This window comes from Schistocerca nitens, unplaced genomic scaffold (genome assembly GCF_023898315.1).
Source record: "Schistocerca nitens isolate TAMUIC-IGC-003100 unplaced genomic scaffold, iqSchNite1.1 HiC_scaffold_376, whole genome shotgun sequence".
Lineage (NCBI taxonomy): Eukaryota > Metazoa > Arthropoda > Insecta > Orthoptera > Acrididae > Schistocerca > Schistocerca nitens.
Genome location: NW_026045910.1, coordinates 1307336 through 1329638, shown reverse-complemented (window position 1 = coordinate 1329638; position 22303 = coordinate 1307336). Strand labels below are relative to the sequence as shown.

Below are 22303 nucleotides of genomic sequence, written 5' to 3'. Positions count from 1 at the left end.
CAGAAAAGCGAGGAAAACACATACACATTCACACAAGCAGGCACACCTCATGCACATGAGACCACTACCTCTGGTCTGATGGCAACTCTTGCACTGAATGAAAACTGCAATCCTACAGTGGGGCAGGGAAGGAGGTGGGGTGGAGGATGGGTTGGCAATGGAAGACCACTTTAGGAGGGGTCGAAGGATCTTGTTAGGATTTACCTCATTTCAGGGCACAATGTAGATTTCAAGTCCCTCTAAAATTCTTTAGTAAAATATCTATATATGGTGTGCGAAGTACTTTTAGGTTATTAACCATGGTTCCCTCAGAATGCTTGTTCTGAATAATGTGATGACAAAAAATCGATTTACTACTAGCTGTTCTGGAACTTAAAAGCTACATTCCTCTTTAATGAGCAAGTAGATTTTAGTGAGGAATTTTTCTTTGATATTTTCACTGAATTACTCTAAAATGTCAAGCTCTTTCTGTTCATGGATTGTCAATTAGTCTTTTTTTACTATATAAATGAGATGGTCTTATCACTAGTCCTTTTATGTATTACATGTTTTAATGAAGAATTTAGTTGCTTGTATTTTATATATTGTATTACCTTTCCCATTAACTTGACACATTTTGTCTCCTTGTTTTTACACTGGAACAAATTATTCTTTTAAGTTAAATGATCATTCAGAATTATGGTTTAGGTTTATCCCTCTTTTTTTTACTCACATTGTATAAAGTTGGTCCTGCCCATGACATACGCTTTCTAAGTTGCTGCTTAATCTCATTTAAGTAGCTTGTACTTTTGACACTTACCTTTATAGATCACACTTGCTCCAGTGACAAAACAGTTACTCACTTCTGGTTTTTACTCACACTATAGGAAGCGACAAATTAACAAAATATGTGACACCATAATTTTGTGGGTGGTGTATGAATAAATATTATTCTACACTATCCATAAGTGCAGTTTCAGAATACTATCTAAATATGGACTAACAACTGTGATCCATTTTGCGTTTCTGGTACTATTTTTTGATTAAAATATCTTAATATTTTACAGATGTTTTACATCAACGACAACATCTGCATTACAACTTTTGTATTTCTTGCATGTATTATGCATTTCACATATCCCTTACTACAAATTTTGGCATTACTTGCCAGCTGTTACTTTGTATGTGATGTAAATATAGTACCCAAAGATTACACACAGCTTTTAAAAGCACTATGATATTGCTGTTACCTACTTTGTTACTCTCTCTTGACTAGGATTCACTTATGATTTGAAATTATTTTGCATTCTAGATGCATAAATGTATGTAGCATTTGCAAAATCTTGCCTCACTTCTGTAAAATGTACGTTTTATATTTCATTTTACTGGCAAACAGTGTCTTGACCTTTTAAATGATAAAGTGAGATCTATTTAACCTTAGCAATCAACAGACAGCTAATTGTACATATAAGCATACATAAATAGCTCAGGAACACATTTTGTTTCTATTGTTACCAGCTGGTGTCATACCAACCACCTTTCGTATGCACCATAGAGGGCAGCATATGTTTAAATGATCCAATTTCAGGGGATAATGAGGTCTTCTCTGTTTTTAACTTTTTATAATGCATGTCTTTTACGTAAAACTTAAATACTTCCTTAGCTGTTCACTCTTTGACCAGGTTTTTGGTAATTACTTATTTTATAAACGGATTCCATAGAATACAATCACATGTCATTACCAATGGTTACTAGCGATATTATGCCAAAGGTGGAGATCAGAGTTTTCACTATTAAACTACCAGTGACTGAGCTTTATTCAGCAGCGTTCTTCAGACCTCAATGGTGGCGGTTTCATGCCATCGTTTCCTGCTGTCACCTAGAATATACCAGCCACACTATAATATTAATTTATTCTTCTGATCTTATTCAAGTCCTTTGACCTTTAAGAATGTGTATTACTCTTTTTCACAGAGTAAAATGGTGTGATAACGACCTTGTACAAGACTGAAACCAGACATGCAATTAACAAGAACAATGGAAAATACAGGATGGAAAGTAACAATATTAGGGAGGAAAGTTGCTACTCACCATATAGCGGAGATGCTGAGTCACGACAGGCACTACAAAAAGATTCACACAATTATAGCTTTTGGCCATTAAGGCCTTTGTCAGCAGTACACACACACACACACACACACACACACACACACACACACACACACACACACACACACACAAACACAAACACGCACGCACGCACGCAAACACAACTTGGATACACATCTGCAGTCTCAGACAACTGAAACCACACAGCGAGCAGCAGCACCAGTGCATGATGGGAGTGGCAACTGGGTGGGGGTAAGGAGTAGGCTGGGGCGGGGAGGGGGAGGGATAGTATGGTGGGGGTGGCGGACAGTGAAGTGCTGCAGTTTAGACGGATGGCAGGAGAGAGGGTGGGGAGGGGGTGTTGGGGGGGTGGGGGGTGGGGGGTGTAAGTAGCGGAAAGGTGAGAAATATAATAAAATTAAAAGACTGGGTGTGGCGGTGAAATGAAAGCTGTGTAGTGCTGGAATGGGAACAGGGAGGAGGCTAGATGGGTGAGGACAGTGACTAATGAAGTTTGACGGCAGGAGGGTTACGGGAATGTTGGACGTGGAAAGTTCACACCAGCACAATTCAGAAAAGCTGGTTATCACTGTTAGCATTCAACCGCGATTCTTATACATATTTTAACAACGCGTTTCAAGAGACAATGCTCTCATCATCAGGTTGTAAAATCTATGTCATGAAGTTAAACGGACTAAAAAGACAAAATACCATCACCAATAGTTGGTAAGTCCATAGAGTAAAACAGAATTAAAAGTATATTGGACTGTGGGTCCTCGTCTTACATTGAAGTTGTTGACACAAGTCAATGGCCGTCCCATAGCTACCAGATATGCTGTCAACAGGCAGTCGACAGCATATTTGGTAGCTATGGGACGGCCATTGACTTGTGTCAACAACTTCAATGTAAGACGAGGACCCACAGTCCAATATACTTTTAATTCTGTTTTACTCTATGGACTTACCAACTATTGGTGATGGTATTTTGTCTTTTTAGTCCGTTTAACTTCATGACATAGATTTTACAACCTGATGATGAGAGCATTGTCTCTTGAAACGCGTTGTTAAAATATGTATAAGAATCGCGGTTGAATGCTAACAGTGATAACCAGTATAACGACAACTGCTACCTCGACTCCATAATGGATTATATCAAATCAGAAAAGCTGGTGTTTGGTGGGAAGGATCCATATGGCACAGGCTGTGAATCAGTCATGGAGGTGATGGATATCATGTTCGGCAGCATGTTCAGCAACAGGGTGGTTCACTTGTTTCTTGTCCAGAGTTCGTGGGTGGCCATTCATGCGGACAGACAACTTGTTGGTTGTCATGCCTACATAGAATGCAGCACAATGGTTGAAGCTTAGCTTGTAAATCACATGACTGGTTTCACAGGTAGCCCTGCCTTTGATGGGATAGGTGATGTTAGTGATCGGAATGGAGTAGGTGGTGGTAGGAAGATGTATGGGACAGGTCTCGCATCTAGGTCTATTACAGAGGTATGAGCCATGAGGTAAGGGGTTTGGAGCAGAGGTTGTGTAGTGATGGATGAATATATTTTGTAGGTTCGGTGGATGGTGGAATTCCACAGGAGGAGGGGTGGGAAGGATAGTGGGCGGGACATTTCTCGTTTCAGGGCACGACCAGAGGTAAGCGAAACCCTGGCGGAGAATGTAATTCAGTTGCTCCATTCCCAGATGGTACTGAGTTATGAGGGGAATGCTCCTCCGCGGCCGGAATGTGGCACCTTGGGAGGTGGTGGGAGACTGGAAAGATAAGGCACGGGAGATATTGCTGGCAGTCAATAGGTTTGATATGGATTGAGGTACTGATGCAGCCATCTCTGCGGTGGAGGTCAATGTCTAGGAAGGTGGCTTGTTGGGTGGAGTAGGACCAGGTGAAGCAAATGGGGAAGAAGTTGTTGAGGTTCTGGAGGTATGTGGATAGGGTGTCCTCACATTCAATCCAGATAGCAAAGATGTCATCCATGAATCTGAACCAGGTTAGGGGTTTAGAATTCTGGGGTTTTAGGAAGGATCCCTGTAGATGGACCATGAATAGGGTGGCATAGGATGGTGCCCATAGCCATACCCTGGATTTGTTTGTAGGTAATGCCTTCAAAGGAAAGGTAATTGTGGGTGAGAAAATAGTTGGTCATGGCGACTAGGAAGGAGGTTGTTGGTTTGGAATCCATAGGGCATCTGGAAAGGTAGTGTTCAATAGCAGTAAGGCGATGGGCATTAGAAATGTTAGTGTACAGGGAGGCGGCATCAATAGTGATGAGCATGGCACCGTGTGGTAAAGGGAACGGAACAGTGGAGAGTCGGTCGAGGAAATGGTTGGTATCTTTTATATAGGAGGTTGGGTTCCGGGTAATAGGTTGAAGGTGTTGGTCTACGAGAGCTGAGATTCTCTCAGTGGGGGCACAGTAACCGGCCACAATGGGTCGTCCTGGGTGGTTGGGTTTATAGACTTCAGGAAGCATGTAGAAGGTAGGAGTGCGGGGAGTGGTAGGGGTACCCCGAACATGATATCCCTCATCTCCATGACTGATTCACAGCCTGCTCCGTATGGATTCTTCCCACCAACACCAGTTTTTCTGAATTGTGCTGGTGGGAACTTTCCCTGCAATACATCCTACATTCCCTAACCTTTCTGGCCTCAACCTTCATTAGTCACTGTCCTCACCCATCCAGCCCCCTCCCTGTCACAGCCGTCATTACACCGCCACACCCAGTCTTTTAATTTCTTTATATTTCTCTCCTTTCCACTACTTACCCCCCACCCCACCCCCTCCCCACCTTCTCTCCTGCACTCCGTCTAAACTGCAGCACTTCACTGTCCACCCCCCCCCCCCCCCATACTATCCCTCCCCATCCCTGCCACAGCATCCTCCTTACCCCACCCAGTTGCCACTAACTTCATGCACTGGTGCTGCTGCTCGCAGTGTGGTTTTAGTTGTCTGAGACTGCAGACGTGTGTGTGTGTGTGTGTGTGTGTGTGTGTGTGGGCACGCGCGCGCACGTGTGCGCTCTCGCATGCGTGCATTTGTGTCTATTGCTAACAAAGGCCTTAATGGCCAAAAGCTATAATTGTGTGAATCTTTTTGTTGTGCCTATCGTGACTCAGCATCTCCGCTTTATGGTGAGTAGCAACTTTCCTCTCTGAATTCGTTATATGTCATCAAGACTACTTTCACTGAAATAATTTTACTATAGTTTTATAGACTGCTGTTTTCCACAGACAATGTTTCACAAAATTGGTAGTCAATATATCGTCTTATTTCATGTACAGCTTGCACTTGGATTGAAGTCATTTATTACCATATGGAATTTATCATACAATGCCAGTTTACATAAAACACTTTCATGTTCTTCGCAGTTGAGAAATGCATTCACCTCATGAGACTAAGAAGTTTCCACCCGAAATAAATTCCAGAACCAAGTAGGAGATTATGTGATGTTACAACAATTAGACTGACAATCGGTGCAAAATTTCAAAGTAGGAATGGCTAGCCAGAACTGCCAAACTATAGAGGAATGGCAAGCTATAGGAAAGAGAAATGGAGTCTGTAGGAAAACTACAGCAACCTTGGGAAAAAAAGACAAACAGCTGAATGAATATCACAGTTCAGAGTCCACAATGAAATGTAGGTTTCCTATAACAGTCCGGGTAAGTCAGCTGAAAGGTCAGTGGATAGCAAAAGCTTACTACTTCCAATAGGGCCATGCCCAGTAAAGCATTGAAAGCTCTGTGGTATTAAAATGAACCTATGGGTCTTTCCCATTACCTTTTGTTACCTATTAATCCTGAAGAGACGGACACTGGAATGAGTCGAGACACTCACTCACTGAATAGTGTAGGCTTTGAACAGTGTACACACATATTTAAAAAACCTTGCATATAACTGCTCAACTTATGAAGTTGTAGTCTTTTACAGAGAACACACAGCTACGTTGTCTAATCACTGTAACTAAACTGTAACCTCCACTGGGTATTTTGTTATGTAACCAAATTTCTTACTCCCAGTCTCCCACAATAGTATCCTAGACCTATAACAAATGAAGCAGAGTTAGAAAAAGATGAAGAAGAAGAACTACATTATGCCGGAATGTCACAACAATAGTGTGTATATGTGTGCTCTAAAGAATAATGCAAACTCATAATCACATAGGTTACATTTTTGTTTTGAGCTTATCCACTGATCAGTGCTTCCATTGTTTCTTTTGCATATCGTATTTTTTGGTATAATAAATTCCAATTTCAATTAAGGATTACTACACATTTACCAGTATAATGAGTGCTTCTCCTAACGTCATCAGTGCATTTTCTCTGGTGTTTGGCAGATACTGTTTCCAAATTTGCTATTGTAATCTGTTGACAGAGACAGCTCAAACAAATTCTCCTTATCACCTCTTTCAGACAGTGCCTAGTGCAAAGGAAAAATTCATTTCTTTCTCATTACAGGTAAAGTGCTTTTTAAAGTGAAATTTTATGTATAGCTTCAACAAAATAGCCCCCTATTAGTCTAGTGCAATTTATGGTTCAATGAAACACAAAGAATAAGTGATATTCCAGAACTGACTGAATAGTATGTAGCGGGACTTTGAATTTCGCCGCGCTGCACTCGTTCCCTCAGACATGAATTGTGCCGTCGCAGCGGTATGAGCACTCGACGGCAGAGAAAATACTAAAATTGTAACTCTTTTTTGTTTTCTATCCATTTCTTGATTGTCTCTTGATAGCCGAAGCTTAAGGCAGACGTGATCTGATGCTGACGTAAAAAACTTAATAGCTAGTCTTGATCTGATTGTAATGTGTAGACATTGTGGAAGTTGTTATGAAATTCGGAGGATGGAGAGAAGCAACTAAAATAAATTGTATTTAAGATCAAGACGGTTTTGTATACATTAGAAATTCCTGGAAAATGAAACTTATTGCAAGATTTCGGAGCAGACTTTTCGCGCAGAAATGAAGTAGGAGATTTTTGAAGACCTGGACGCTGCATGAAAGAAGACATTTAATCTGGTAAAGGATGAACTCTTATCTACGCCATTTCTCCCTGTCAGTTACATTTTGTTATTCTCTGTTCTTTTTCAATACTTTTTGTAGCGGAAATTGGTTTAACTTTTGCTCAAAAACGCCACAAGGACCACCCCAACAATAGCTTTTCCGAATCACGAAGTCCAATAGCTTTTCTGTAATACGAAGTCCGATATGCTTTTCATTCTTTCCCTTTTTCAAGGTCATTAAAGATTTTAAAAAAACCATTTTCACTTACGATTTCTTCCCACATTTTCAACCTTTTTCTATTTCTTCTCTTCTTATTTTTCTTTTTTTTATTAACCACTACAAGTACTGTTGCTTAGTGGCAGCTGACACAGTGGGATGTTTGCTGGCACACAAAATGGGGCAAGTTGGATAAGGTAAAAAGAAAAAACAAATGTCTGCAGATATGACAAGAGTGGTAGAGGACATGCCAGTATAATTTAACTGAATATCCACAAGAGTGTTTTGGGATCACTCTACTGAATGAGCATATTACAAATTGCCACATTAAGAAGCACTTTGTCTGTAATGAGAAATAAACTCTGGTTTTCCACTGACACTGGGCAATACATGAAATGTGTGATGAGCAGATGAGCAGTATTTGTTTGGGTAGGCTTAATCTATACATTGCAAACAAAATTTCAAATACCTGCTGAAAAATCACAGAAAATGAGGTTGGACCACATATCAAACACTAGGATTAGATTATTACACAATAATATTTATATTGGCTCACCTGGATCATGACTGCTGACTCTTCAGGTGCAGTAGTTTCAGACGGGCTCATGCTTAAAACACTTAAGAGAGCGACCCACGTTTCTTCAAACTGCTGGCGATTGATCCAACCCAGAAGCGTAACACTAGAGTGAAAAAAAGTAAAGAAACAACTAAGATTAAAACACATGCTTTGAAGAACTGGGATTGTCATTCATTGAGTATCACTGATTGAACATGCAAGCAGACCAAGTTAGTGTGAACAAGTATACACGAAATCACACGAGTGCCTGCACGCAAAATGTGTTAGGGGAAAAAAAGGGAGGGAGGTTGGAGGGGGCAGGGGAGTACCCATCGCCCTGAATCTCCTCTATGGTTTGCAGAAAACATTCTTTCAACATAGTTTTAGGTTTGAGGAACAGAAAAAAGTCTGCTGGGGCTAGGTTTGGAGAATATCGTGGGTGGGGCACAAAGGGAATGTAATTTGTTATTAGATAGCTGCAGAAAAGGAATGGTGTATGTGCTGGTGCCTTCTGATGATGCAAAATCCAAGTCTGGTTTCCCCACAATTCAGTCCCCATTCGGCACACAGAATCCCTCACGCTAGGATTCTTCAGAAACTTCTCGAACAGTTATATGATGATTTCTGCGAATCACAGCAGGAACTCTTTTGGCATAGTCATCATATGTTTACTTGCTAGGTCGTACAGGATTGGGACTGTTACCAACAACATTATGCCTTCTTGAAAATGCTTAAACCACTCATAGCGCTACATGTGACTGATGTAGTCTTCCATGTATGCTTAGTTAAACAAGTTTTGCCAAGTTTGTAGTAGCTGCAGCTCGCTTACCAACTGATTGAATTCTATAGTTACACTTTGTATTAATCATGAAGTAATTATTACTAGTTTTGACATTCTAATTACCCTGTTAATTGGAACCTGGTGGATCACTTGCCATTAATAACCGAGAGTTGTGGTACTGAACTGCGCAATATGTCTTCCAAACTGGTCTTTTATGTATCAGTTCCCACTTGCTAGTGTGTTGATGTGTATTCTCAATCACTGCAGCTTACACTGTCAAAGATCTTTTATCTCCAGCTCCCTAGGACTGCACTTCCAGCTATTTTGTCAACATGAGCTTTTTTGCTGCTTATCCTCTCAGGGATCATTTCCTGCAGTTTGACCCCAATTAGCAAAATGTATTTTGCATATTCAAACTTTTGTATTTTCATTTACAGAATAACAACAATAAGGAAAGGATAAATTGCTAGTCACCACAGAAAGGAGAGGATGAGTCACAGACAGATGCCATGAAAAAGAAAATGTCAGCTGAAGGCGTCACAAAATAACGACTGCCTGGCTTTTTCTTTTTCTTTGTTGTTGTGCCCATCTGAGACTTAATGACTCCTCAATGTGGAGAGTAGCAACCTATCATTGCTGTTGTTATTCCAAACTGGACATCCCACTGTATTTTTCTTTATGTGGGAATGTGTGTGCCACATAGATCCAATCCAAAAGCCTAAATTTTAATATTTTACTTTATGAATCACCTTCCCATAATTTTTCACTGATTGTATCAAGGCTTGCATGCATCGTGATATACTGTGTATCTTCAAACATTTGTGGGTGCCAAACAAAATACCTAATACGTAGGGTGTTTAAAAATTAGTTATACAAAAGTAACCTTTAATTGTGCAAAAGGCAAATAACTTACAGAAATGTTTGGTACAGCAGTGAATGCAGTATATCTTCAAATTTTATTCCCACCTAACATGGTCAGTTCCCACAGTCATCATGCAGTAGTATAACAGTGCAGAGTGTGAACAAGATTTTTTTATGGTTTAATGAACCCAAGTCCACTGTTACAATCCAGAGACAATACAAAACTACATACTGCAAGGCACCACCTCAAGCGCAAACTTCTATTAATTGGCTGTGTATCACATAGGGTGGCGGGTTGATGTTGGCCTGTAGTCTCTGATGCACCAACTGAACAAGCTCCACAGTCTTAAATTTGTAGTCTGGGTAATGAGACATGTCAGCTTAGAATTGAATACACCTAGCTTTTCAGTGTTGAAGGTATTAAGGAAACAACTGTCAGTCAGACCCTACAAACTGTAACTACTGCAAGCTTTAAGAGAAAGAGAAAAAAGTTAGCTGAGTTTTGTGTAGGAATGTTTAACAAAGTGCAGACTGAAGATGATTTTCTCAATAAAATTGAGTTCAGTGATGAAGTCACCATCTATACCTGCAGTAAATTGAATCAGCATAATGTTCAGATATGGGGTGAGCAGAAACTACATAACTTGGTTCGAACATGTAGGGACCTTATCTACAGTAATTGTTTTTTACTTTGTAACAAGATTTATAGTCCTTACCTTTTTGCCAAGTCATCTAGGATATGGACACAGAATTTATATTACAGCAATATGGCACACCTCCATATTATCTTTGGGAAGTTGTTGTATTTCTCTGTAAGAATTTGCTGACTTGGACTGGACATGGCAAAAGAACATCCTGGCCACCACAATCATTTGATTTGTCTTCAGTCAAATTCTATGTATGGGGTTACATTAACCCAGATAACCCTGACGTCCTTCTGGAAGGACGACGTCACTCACTGTTGAAATTATTTATTTTTGCAAATAACGCATTGTTGCAACGGACTGCGACGCATTGTTATATGAAGTAGGCAGAGTTAGTTGCGCGGTGTGACAGTCAGTTTGACGGTGTCGTTCATAGTGAGTGAGAAACTGTGTCTTGAAAATAGGGCCGATTTTACCATGGACGAACTGACTGACCTTGTCATCGATGAGTATGTATATTTTCTTTCATATTGCGTCAATAATTCTGAAACTTGTCATATAATATCTTAAAGAATTAACCTATATTATTTATGGGTTCATATTACGATTGAAAGTTTATGTCAGTTGTAGTTCAATAATGTTTTCAACCGTCCTTCCAGAAGGACGTCAGGGTAATATGTTGTCATTTTGTATTCACAGAAAACGATGTACACTGATGGAACTTTTGGACATGTTAGAATCAAAAGATGAGGAAATACCTAATACTGGTGTGAATGTAACATTACACCCTCCTCTAAATTCAACTGATGACGTAACAGATGACGATTTGGGTGCTGAAGAAAATCCAAGTGTAGATAAATTACCAGCAAGTCAGCTCAATGCTACTGTGCTTTGTGATTTGGTCATTTTTACCAATGGTAATGCTGTGAATGCAACAAGGAAACAATCCTTCACCTCTGATGTTGTTTCAGGGCCCTCCAGCAGTACAAAAACAGCAACAATAACAACAAAAACCAAAAACAAACCAGCAAGGCTATCGAAGATTAAAGTTCTAAACCTCAAGAAATATAACTGGAAAAATGGTGAAATAGTTAATCCAACACATGTATGGCCTCTAATGTTCACAGTTGGAATGAAGAAAGGGCGAACACCGCTTGAATATTTCCAACAGTTTTTTGATAACGAAGTGCTTCTAATGATGGTCACTTACACAAATCAGTACGCAGCCAAGAGAAATAGACTAGGTGATTGTTCAGAAAATGAGATGTTGGTGTTTATTGCAATACTTCTGCTAAGTGGATATGTAACAGTGTCATGCAGAAAGATGTACTGGCAATCAGATAAAGACAGTCACAACGACCTCGTAACAAATGCCCTGTCCAGAGATCGATTTGACTTCATCTTTTCCAATTTGCATGTATGCAACAATGACAATTTAGATAAATCAGACCGTTTTGGGAAAATCCGCCCATTATTGTGTATGCTGAATGATAGATTCAAACAATTTTCGCCTCACGTGCGGCATTATTCTGTCGATGAATCAATGGTCCCATACTTCGGAAGTCACGGGTGCAAACAATTCATAAAAGGGAAACCAATCCGATACGGATTCAAATTTTGGTGTGGAGGCACACGTGGTGGATATATTATTTGGCTCGAACCCTACCAAGGAGCTGGCGCGTGTAGTAAGGATTATGAAACGAAAGGTATGGGGTACGGTGTGGTAATGACTTATGTTGACCAGTTACTTCCACATGTTCCATATCGAATATACTTTGATAACCTCTTCACCAGCGTTGAACTACTACATGACCTAAAAGAGAGGGGCGTGGGAGCAACAGGGACAATAAGAGGAAACAGAGTTAAGAATTGTACTCTATCATCTGTAGAAAAAATGATAAAAGAAAATAGAGGATCATATGAAGTTTGTTCTGACTCAGCATCCGGGATTTCCATTGTACGTTGGAATGATAACAATGTTGTTACTGTAGCCACCAACTTTGACAGAGTGCTAACACTATGCTCTGTAGGAAGATTTTCCAAGGAACAAAAGAAAAGGATTAGTGTGCCTCAACCTAACTTATTACACTCCTACAATACGCATATGGGAGGCATAGATCGAGCTGACCAAAATGTATCCCTATATAGATGCTCTATAAGAGGGAAAAAGTGGTATTTCCCGATCATTGCACATTTTATAGACATTGCAGAGCAAAATGCCTGGGATCTTTAAAAGCACAATGAAGAACCCGTAGATCATCTGACATTTTGTCGTCGAATTGTCACTGCAATTCTTGAAAGTCACAAAAGAGTCACTACCAGCAGAGGACGTCCTAGTTAGAGGGCAAAACTAGATTCTAGATTTGATGGAAGAGAACATTATGTTGGTGAATTACCAACGGATGAGGTAACAAAAAAGAAGAAGCAGCTGAAATGTCGAAGTTGCCACAAAAAAACTGCTACTATGTGCATAAAATGTGATGAACCACTTCATGTTTGTTGCTTTTTGTCTTAGTATACTAGTGCATAAAATATGATAGGAGACAGGAAATACCTCAGAAACAAAGTTAGGAGTGCAAAATTTATTGTAAAGGAGAGAAAGAAGACAGGAACATTATGGACAGAGCAAAGGAAACAGGAGCACAGCCAAAGGATGAAGAGATTTTGGGAAGAGAAGAGGAAGAGAGGAAAGAAGTGAAAATTGTGTCATCATGTGATTTTCGAGTTCAAACACTGTCCATAAGGGCAACAATGAAATGAATGAATGAATGAATGTGTATAGGTTATTTTATTTGTTTTTTGTATTTATTAGCTGTTTTAGCCTATAATTCAAATTTATTTATGTTTATTTGAAAGTATAAAAACTGAAACAAGTTAATTGTGCAATGTCATATACTTTAAAAACACGTTCCCTTATTGTCCTGACGTCCTTCTGGAAGGACACCCATTTTTGGAAATACTAAATAAAAATAAATACTCAAAAATTGTTTTTACTTTCTTGGTTGGTTGGTTGGTTTAAAGATTAAAGGGACCAAACTGCAAAGGTCATCGGTCGCTTGTTTCATAAAAACACAGAGCACATTGAAACTATCCACCAGTCAGGCGAAGCACTAAAAAAGAAATTCCGGGGGAAGAAAAGCCCCAAGGTCAATGGTAAGACAACACGGAAAACGGAGCACAGCAACAAAAACAACACATAGAAGAAAGGCAGAAGGAATTAAAACTGTACAGCATAGGACTGTCGCTGACTGATCACGAAAATAATAGGATGAGCCAGCCACTCAGCAGCCTAAAAGATTAGGCTGGAGTCGAATTACAACACAAAACTAAGTAAAATATACAGCACAAAAGAGGGTGTCGGAATAAAATTAGAGGGGCCTATAAAAGCCGCTTGCTCAAATAAAACTTAAAACACGATCTGCCAGAGAGACATTGTCACCTAAAAGAGATGATAAATCACCCAGGAGATTAAAAGTTCGCCTGAGAGCGGTTAAAAGAGGACATTCCAACAATATATGGGCCACTGTCATGTTTGCACCACAAGGACAATGAGGGGGGGTCCTCTCGACGCAGCAGACGACCATGCGTCAGCCAAGAGTGACCAATGCGGAGCCTACACAGAACAACAGAATCCCTGCGAGAGGCCCGCATGGAGGAACCCCACACAGTCGTAGTCTCCTTTATTCGCCGCAGCTTGTTGGGTGCAGACAGAGTGCGCCATTCGTCTCCCCACATCCCAAAGACCCGACGGCGCAACACCGATCGGAGATCAGTTGCTGGGAGGCCGATCTCCAGCGTCTGTTTGCGGGTAGCCTCTTTGGCTAACGTGTCGGTCAGTTCGTTTCCCGCTATCCCAACGTGTCCCGGGGTCCATATGAACACCACCGAACGACCACGCTGTTCAAGAGTGTAAATGGACCCCTAGATGGCACCAACAATGGGATGGTGTGGGTAGCACTGGTCGAGAGCCTGCAGACTACTGAGTGAGTCACTGCAATTGACGAAGGACTCTCCAGTGCTGGTACGAATACACTCAAGGGCACGAAAAATGTCTGTCAGTTCTGCGGTGTAAACACTGCAGCCTTCCGGCAAGGAGCGTTGGTCGACATAGTCCGCATGAGCATAAGCGTACCCCACACGGCCATCAACCATCGAGCCATCTGTATAGATAACCTCAGAGTCATGGTATGCGCCGAGGAGAGCAAGGAATTGGCGGCACAAGACTGCAGGAGGAACTGAATCTTTGGGCCATCGGGAAAGTTCCAGCCGAAGCTGCGGCCAACGAATACACCAAGGTGGTGTATGTGGGCGGACCTGGAAAGCAGATGGAAGAGGCAAAGACTCGAGTTCACTAAGGAGCGACCAAACACAGATCTCAATTGTATGGCCTGATCGCGGCCGCCAGTGTGGGATATGGACTGCTGCATTAGCAAAAAGGAGACGGTAGTTAGGGTGACGGGGCGAACAACGGACGTGGGTAGCATAATTGGCTAACAGTTGTTGACGACGGATGCGAAGTGGAGGAACCCCAGCCTCAGCAAGGAGGCTGTTAACAGGGCTGGTGCGGAATGCTCCTGTCGTCTGTCGAACCCCACAGTGGTGAACGGGGTCCAGCAGCTGCAACGCTGAGGGCGACGCCGAGCCATACGCCACGCTCCCATAATCCAGTCGGGACAGCACGAGGGCTTTGTAGAGCTGCAGCAGCGTTTTACGATTTGCACCCCAAGTTGTGTTGCTGAGGCAGCGGAGGGCATTCAGATGCTGCCAGCACTGATGCTTGAGCTGACGAATATGTGGAAGCCAAGTAAGCCGGGCATCGAACACCAATCCCAGAAAACGGTAAGTGTCAACAACCCTGATGGATGGACAGTCCGACGCCGACATAAGTGCATAACACAAGTCTTTGCAGGAGAAAAGTGAAACCCATGGGCGAGGGCCCACGCCTGCGCCTTGCGTATGGCTCCCTGCAACCGACATTCTGCAACACTAATGGTGGAGAAGCTGAAAAAGATGCAGAAATCCTCAGCATATAACGTGGGTGAGACAGACGACCCCACTGCTGCTGCAAGGCCATTAATGGCCACAAGGAAAAGTGGAATGCTCAATACAGAGCCCTGTGTAACGCCGTTTTCCTGGACATGAAGGGAACTATGGGATGTGCCAAGTAAAACGCGGAATGTCCGAACAGATAAAAAATTCTAAATAAAAATGGGGAGAGAGCCCCGGAGTCCCCACCTGTGCAACGTGGCGAGAATATGGTGCCATCACGTCGTGTCATATGCTCTGGAGAGGTCGAAATGACGGAGACGAGGTGTTGGCGCCTGGAAAAAGCAGTGCGGATTGCAGACTCGAGAAAGACCAAAGTATCGGCAGTGGAATGGCCCTGACGGAAGCCGCTCTGGCACGGAGCCAGATATCCCCGAAACTCGAGCAGCCAACACAGCCTTCGACTCACCATACATTCCAGTAGCTTGCACAGAGTGTTTGTCAAGCTGATGGGCCGATAGCTATCCACATTAAGCGGGTCCTTACCAGGCTTCAGCACCGGAGTGATAGTACTTTCTCGCCACTGCGACGGAAAGACACCATCGCCCCATATACGGTTGAAGATGGCAAGAACACATCGCTGACAGTCCGGGGACGTGTGTTTGAGCATCTGATTGTGTATGCCATCTGGCCCACAGGCTGTATCAGGGCACTGTGCCAGGGAGCTTCGGAGTTCCCACGAACTAAATGGGGCGTTATAAGCCTCAGGGTGGCGAGAAGCAAAAGAAAGCCGTTTTCCTTCCTCCCAGCGTTTTAGTGCGCGAAACGCAAGTGGGTAATTCCCTGATGCAGACGCCTGAACACAGTACTGAGCAAAACGCTCAGCGATTACATCGGCACCAGTGCATAGCGCCCCGTTGATGGAAAGCCCTGGGACACCTGTAGAGTGCTGCAATCCATAAATGCACCGAATCTTCATCCACACCTGGGAGGGTGAAGTACGGGACCCAATGGTGGAAACGTACCTCTCCCAGCACTCCTGTTTCCGCCGGTTGATGAGCCTCTGGACATGAGCACGGAGACGTTTGAAGAAAATGAGGTTCTCCAAAGACGGGTGCCACTTATGGCGCTGAAGAGCCCACTGACGCTCTTTAATGGCTTCAGCGACCTACGGCGACCACCAAGGCACTGACTTTCGCTGGGGCACCCTAACAAACGAGGAATGGTACGCTCTGCAGCAGAAACAATGGCTGCAGTCAGTGTCTCAACCGCCACATTGATGGTACCGTGGGGGAGAGGTTCAACAGTGGCAGCAGAGGAGAACACTGCACAGTTTGCCTTGCTAAATACCCATCTGGACAAGCGTTCAGGGGAGTGACGCTGGGGTAGTGAAAGGAAGATGGGAAAATGGTCGCTACCACACAAGTCGTCATGGACTCTCCAGTGGACCAATGGTACAAGCCCTGGGCTGCACAACGACAGATCTATGGCCGAGAATGTGCCATGCGCCACACTGAAATGTGTGGCGGCGCCAGTGTTTAAGAGGCAGAGGTCGAGTTGGGAGATGAGATTCTTGACAGCTCTGCCTCGGCCAGTAATCTTCGTTCCACCCCACAGGGGATTGTGGGCGTTAAAATCTCCCAGGAGAAGAAAAGGCGTGGGGAGTTGGGTGACAAGTGCAGCCAATTCGGTCAAGGGGACTGTACCACCTGGAGGGAGATAGACACTACAGACGGTTATGTCCTGGGTAGTCCTTACGTGGACAGCCACAGCTTCCAATGATGTTTGACGGAGCACAGGAGCACTATATACAGAGGTAAGGACATACACGCAGGCTCCACCTGACATACTATTGTAAGTGCTACGGTTACAGTAATAGCCCCTGTATCCACGAAGGACAGGGGTCCACATTGCCGGGAACCAGGTTTCCTGGAGGGCAATGCAGAAAGCAGGTGTCATGCTTAGAAGCTGGCGTAGCTCAGGTAGATGGCTAAAATAACCGCCACAATTCTACTGGAGGATGGTACAAAGCCTGTCCTGTAGGGGCAGGAAGGCACTGAAAAGGCAAATTACTTCGCAGAGTCACATGCTGCCACCGACTGAGTGACTGACGTCGCAACTTCCATCGTTTCTGATGAGACTGCGAGATCCAGGTCATCAGGGACGCAAAGAGCTCGACCTCATTCTCAGAGGATGAACTGACAGGAAGTCGTGGCGCGGGAACCACTGGGTCCTTATTCTTTTTAGAGAGCTTCCTCTTCTCTCTCTTGTCTTTGGGAGGAGGGTGCGCATGCTGGGAGGGCTTTCCTGACGTATTGTCAGGAACAGAGGAAGAGCGTGAAGCCCTTCGACCAGCAGCTGGTGGCTTCTTCAGCCACTGGCTAGTGTCTTGTGAGACATTGGTAGAGTCCTCGGAAGGGACTCCCCCAAGGGACCCCTTCTGAACGAAGGAGGCCGGAGGAGGCTGTTGCATCTCCGGCGGAGTAGCCGGAGAGGGCTGTCGCTTCTCCGGCTGAGAGGTGGGGACTGACATCCCCGGTTGTTCGGGCCGCACTGCTCCCAAACTGGGCATTTCAGGAGTAGTGGAAGAGAGAGTGGCCCGTACCAGCGGTGGGGCAGGCGTAACTTGATTACTCTGTGGGCCAACGGAGAAGGGAGTCTTTGCAGGAACTGGTGGCGTCAGTGTGACGGTAGCATAACTCCTCAACATAGGTGTGGGGTTGAGTCGTTCCAGCTTCTTCTTTGCCTCTTGGTAAGTTAAACGGTCCAAGGTCTTAATTTCTTGTATCTTCCACTCTCATTGGTAGACTGCACAGTCTGGTGAGCAGGGAGAATGATGCTCCCCACAGTTAACGCAGGTGGGAGGCGGAGCACATGGAGCATTAGGATGCGAAGGTCGTCCACAATCACGACACGTGGGGCTGGCAGTGCACCTGGAGGACATGTGTCCGAATTTCCAGCACTGGAAGCATCGCATAGGGGGCGGGATATAGGGCTTGACATCGCACCGGTAGATCATGACCTTGACCTTCTCAGGCAAGCAGTCGCCCTCAAAGGCCAGGATGAAGGCACCGGTAGCGACCCTATTATCCTTGGGCCCCCTAAAGACACGACGGACAAAGTGTACACCTCGTCGTGCCATGTTCTCCCGTAGCTCGTCATGAGACTGTAGCAGAAGATCTTTATGAAAAATAATGCCTTGGACTAAATTTAAGGACTTATGGGGAGTGACGGTAACGGGGATGTCACCGAGCTTCTCACAGGCGAGTAATGCCCGGGACTGTGCAGATGAAGCTGCTTGTATCAGAATGGCCCCGCTCCTCATTTTGGAAAGAGACGCCACTTCCCCAAACTTATCTTCGAGATTGTGCACAAAGAAAAGAAGCTTAGTCCCCAAAAACGAATCCCCATCAGTTCTGCTGGATACAAGGTATCGCGGTGAATATGGTTCCTGTCTGTCTGCAGCCCTACGTTCCTCCCATGGTGTGGCTAGGGAAGGGAACAAGTTGGGGTTACATGTCACAGCGCTAAATTCCACCTTACCACGCTTAGAGACATTGGCGGTCGGGCGACCACCAGATTGAGATTTCACCCGCTTCATTGCGGGACATCCGCCCCGATGCCACCCACTCCAACCAGGGGCTCTCCCTACGGGCGCCACCCAGCCACAGCAAAGGCCACCTGGCAGGATGGCCGTTGCTGGGAGTCCCGATGCCCCAAAGAGACGGGCATCTACTCCTTAGCTTACGTGGGGAGGTATCAGCTCAGGCATCGGCAGTACGATCCCTGTATTGTCAGGGGGCTACAACCTAGAGGGTGCATGACGACCCCACCACAACGGGCTGGCTACCGTGCTGGATTTTGGGTGCCATGGGTAGTCCATAGTGATTGCGGGTGCAGATGGTGATGCACTAAGGGCGTAACTTACACAATCCATCAGGCGTGTAGACCCAAAATGAGGGATGGAGGGTGCAGTTATGACGCCAAGACGATAAAGAGTGCCAAGGTCTTAGGGCACAGAGGACTGATGGTGCACCACGTAAGGTGTCCTTCCCCAAAAGGCTCGTACTTCTGTTGAATTTGGAAAAATGGAGGTCAAACCCCAATGGGGACCATCACATTAAAGGCCGAAACAGTTGAGACTCCTTTTAGTCGCCTCTTACAACAGGCAGGAATACCGCGGGCTTATTCTTATCCCCGAACTCGCAGGGGGGGTTTACTTTCTTCCTTACAACCTTGTGAATGAATGTAGATAAGATATAAATCAATTTTGAAAAAAAAAAATAAAATAAAATAAAATAATTCTAGACTATCTGGGTTAAAGACTGAGTGTTCGTCCTCTGCATCTGGGAAACGTCAATGGGCTGTGACAATGGATAACACAAATAGTTGCCACCATATATCAAGACTTGTTTCATAGGATTTGGCATGAAAATGATGACAGATGAGACCCACACTGAACATTTGTTTAAATAAAAATTTAGAAGATGCACTGCATTTAGTGCTGTATCAAACATTTCTGTAAGTTATTTATCTTTTTCACAATCAAAGGTTGATTTTGTATAACTAATTTATAAACACCCTGTATCATTAATAGTAAACTAAAATTGTGCTTCTTAGAAAATTATAGCATCAGTATCCTTCTTCAAATCTACATATTCCCTAATTTCATATTTTTGGCACTTACGATAGTTACATGTAAAATATTTCGTAATTAACAATAAGCTACAGTAGTTTATTTGAATAAACTTTTGCACCAATGTATTTTCAGAAACTTGTTTCCTTCTCATTGCAGTGAAAGTATTTGTATGATTAGTGCAACATTTCCAGTTTTACACTCACTGAACTGTTTTTACAAAAGGCAGTGTCTGGAATTTTATGATTATGATGTAAACTTAACTCTTACAAAATGAACTGCTGCTTTGTAATATTGTGTTTTATGCACATTATAACTATCGCAATGAGTTCCATTTACTTTCACACTTCAGCAGTAGTGTTGGGGGCAACATCTGTTGTACAACTGCGCTCTTTTTTGCATTGTTACCTGAATCCGTTAATGAGCATAGCCTTGACAAAAGTTCAGAACTCAAAGTTAGCACCAAGGAATTTGTAACTTAAATCCTTAGTTTTTATCTCATTATTTACACACACAGCTTTCTTGAGTATTGTATTGTTGTAGTTTCAGATCTTAAACAGAACTTGCAAGTACAATCCTCTATAATGAATAATGTCTCCTCTGAAGAAAGTACAGAATTTAATACCGCTCACCCACTTTATTGCAAGTGGTAGACCTAGGGGCCCTGTACTGGGGAAGGACAGAAATGGGAAAACTCGAGGCACTTCATCCATCCCCCTAGCCAACGAGCCTGAGGGGCTGTCCTCCACTCGAACTGAACCTGAGCGAGAGAGGCACATTGCACCAGTTGAGAAGCCTGCTCTGACCCATGTCACAGGAAGCAAGTGTGAAAGGGAAGGAATCTGTTAATTGTTAGTGGTTTGAACCTACAGCAAACCATGGCGCCCTTTACGGAAATGGCAGCTAAGGACAGGAAGGATTGTCTTGCGCACTCTGGGTGAATTTCTGGAGGCCACATTCAACATTCTGATGAGGCCATTCTGACAAATGCCAAGGGAAAAAGGTGCACCCAACTTCAGGTTATGGCACATGTGTTGGAACACATGATGGTGTGTTTTGAGTATGGTGTCAAACCTGAATCATTCCAGCGTCTGGCAGAGAAGGTTCAGAAGACCATCCTCATTTACAGACTTTCAATGGAGCTCATAATATGCAGCATTTGTCCCAGAACTGATTGGGACTTCCCAATCTGAGCTGAGTGGAAGGCTTGAACCAGAGACTTTGAAGGTCCTGTGACAAACTAGCCTGTGACTTCCCAGACTTATGGCATATGGTTGAAAACTGTAGGGTCTACTGGGAACTTGTTTTAAATATTCATAAATGTAAAACTGTACAACACTTAATAAAATTACGAAAAGTAGTACCCTCTGACTATAACATAAATGAGTAACAAGTGGAACCTGTCATCTCATATAAATAATCTGGCGAGACAATTTGTAGATATAAGAAATGGAATGGATTCAACTGCTTACAAATCATTTGTGTCCCATCTAAGATTACTGCTCAAATCTGTGGGACATACACCAAACAGCAGTAACTGGAGATACAGGACATATACAAAGAAGAGAACATGAACTGTTAACATTTACAGTTTTAATTCAGTCACAGGAGAGAATCATGGAAATATAGAAAAATCTAAATTTGCTCGAATTTGAAGACAGGCACCAACTATCTCACAAACACCAATTTACAGAGTTTCAAGGAGTAGTATTATGTGAAGAATCTCAGAGATATTATTCAGTGCGCGTGCACACGCACACGCACACGCGCACGCACACACACACACACACACACACACACACACACACACACCACTCCTGTTGGGACCTTGAAGAAATAGTGAGACTAACTGCAGGACGCACAGAGGGATTTACACAGCCTTTCTTCCTGCACTCCATATGTTACTCGAATGGAAAGAAACCCTAACATGTGGTACTTTGTTAAGTACCCTCCGCCATGCACTTCACTGTCGTCTGGAGTATCTATAACTGTAGCTGCAGGTGTAGAGGTAGATATATGTGTGTGTGCTATTGAGTAGAACATTAACCGATAAGCTCAAATACTTGCAAAGCACCTAAAATAATTAATGAGTGAATATTCACAAACTTCAGTAAGAGATCAGTACAAACCGGAAAATTAGCTGCTGCAACAAATCAATATCCTGAAGGTACTCCACAGGGATTGGTGGGACATGAGTCTTTGCTGGTCCTTTCAGTTCCACTTGCCATCCATGTCGCCAGACATCCGGTGGTGTGATAACGTACGAGTTGATTAGGGGCATGCGCGATAAACACACTATCAGTTTCCTAAACAGAAAACAAAGTGCTTTTTTGCAAAATAAAAATAACACAATACATTTGAAAAACAAATTAGGCTGTTAGATAAAATCCAATATCATCAGTGGAGAAGAAATGGGGCAAGTGTGAATATGAATAGCTGATCTATCTTCAAGTAGAAGGTATAAAAAGCAGCTTCTTCTAAAAGAAAAACTTACCTTTCAAAAGATATAAAATTCAACTACC

The 22303-nt window shown here is 43.2% G+C and overlaps 1 protein-coding gene across 1 annotated transcript in view; it reads right to left on the bottom strand.

Annotated features, from left to right (window-relative positions):
* The window catches only part of LOC126229606 (huntingtin-like), a 549560-nt gene that overhangs the window by 121128 nt on the left and 406129 nt on the right, over positions 1-22303 (bottom strand). The window contains exons 39-40 of the mRNA XM_049942347.1: positions 21911-22087; positions 7874-7997 (exon numbers count right to left, since the gene is read on the bottom strand). Coding sequence (XP_049798304.1) covers positions 7874-7997; positions 21911-22087 — 301 coding nt within the window. The remainder of the gene's footprint in view (positions 1-7873; positions 7998-21910; positions 22088-22303) is intronic.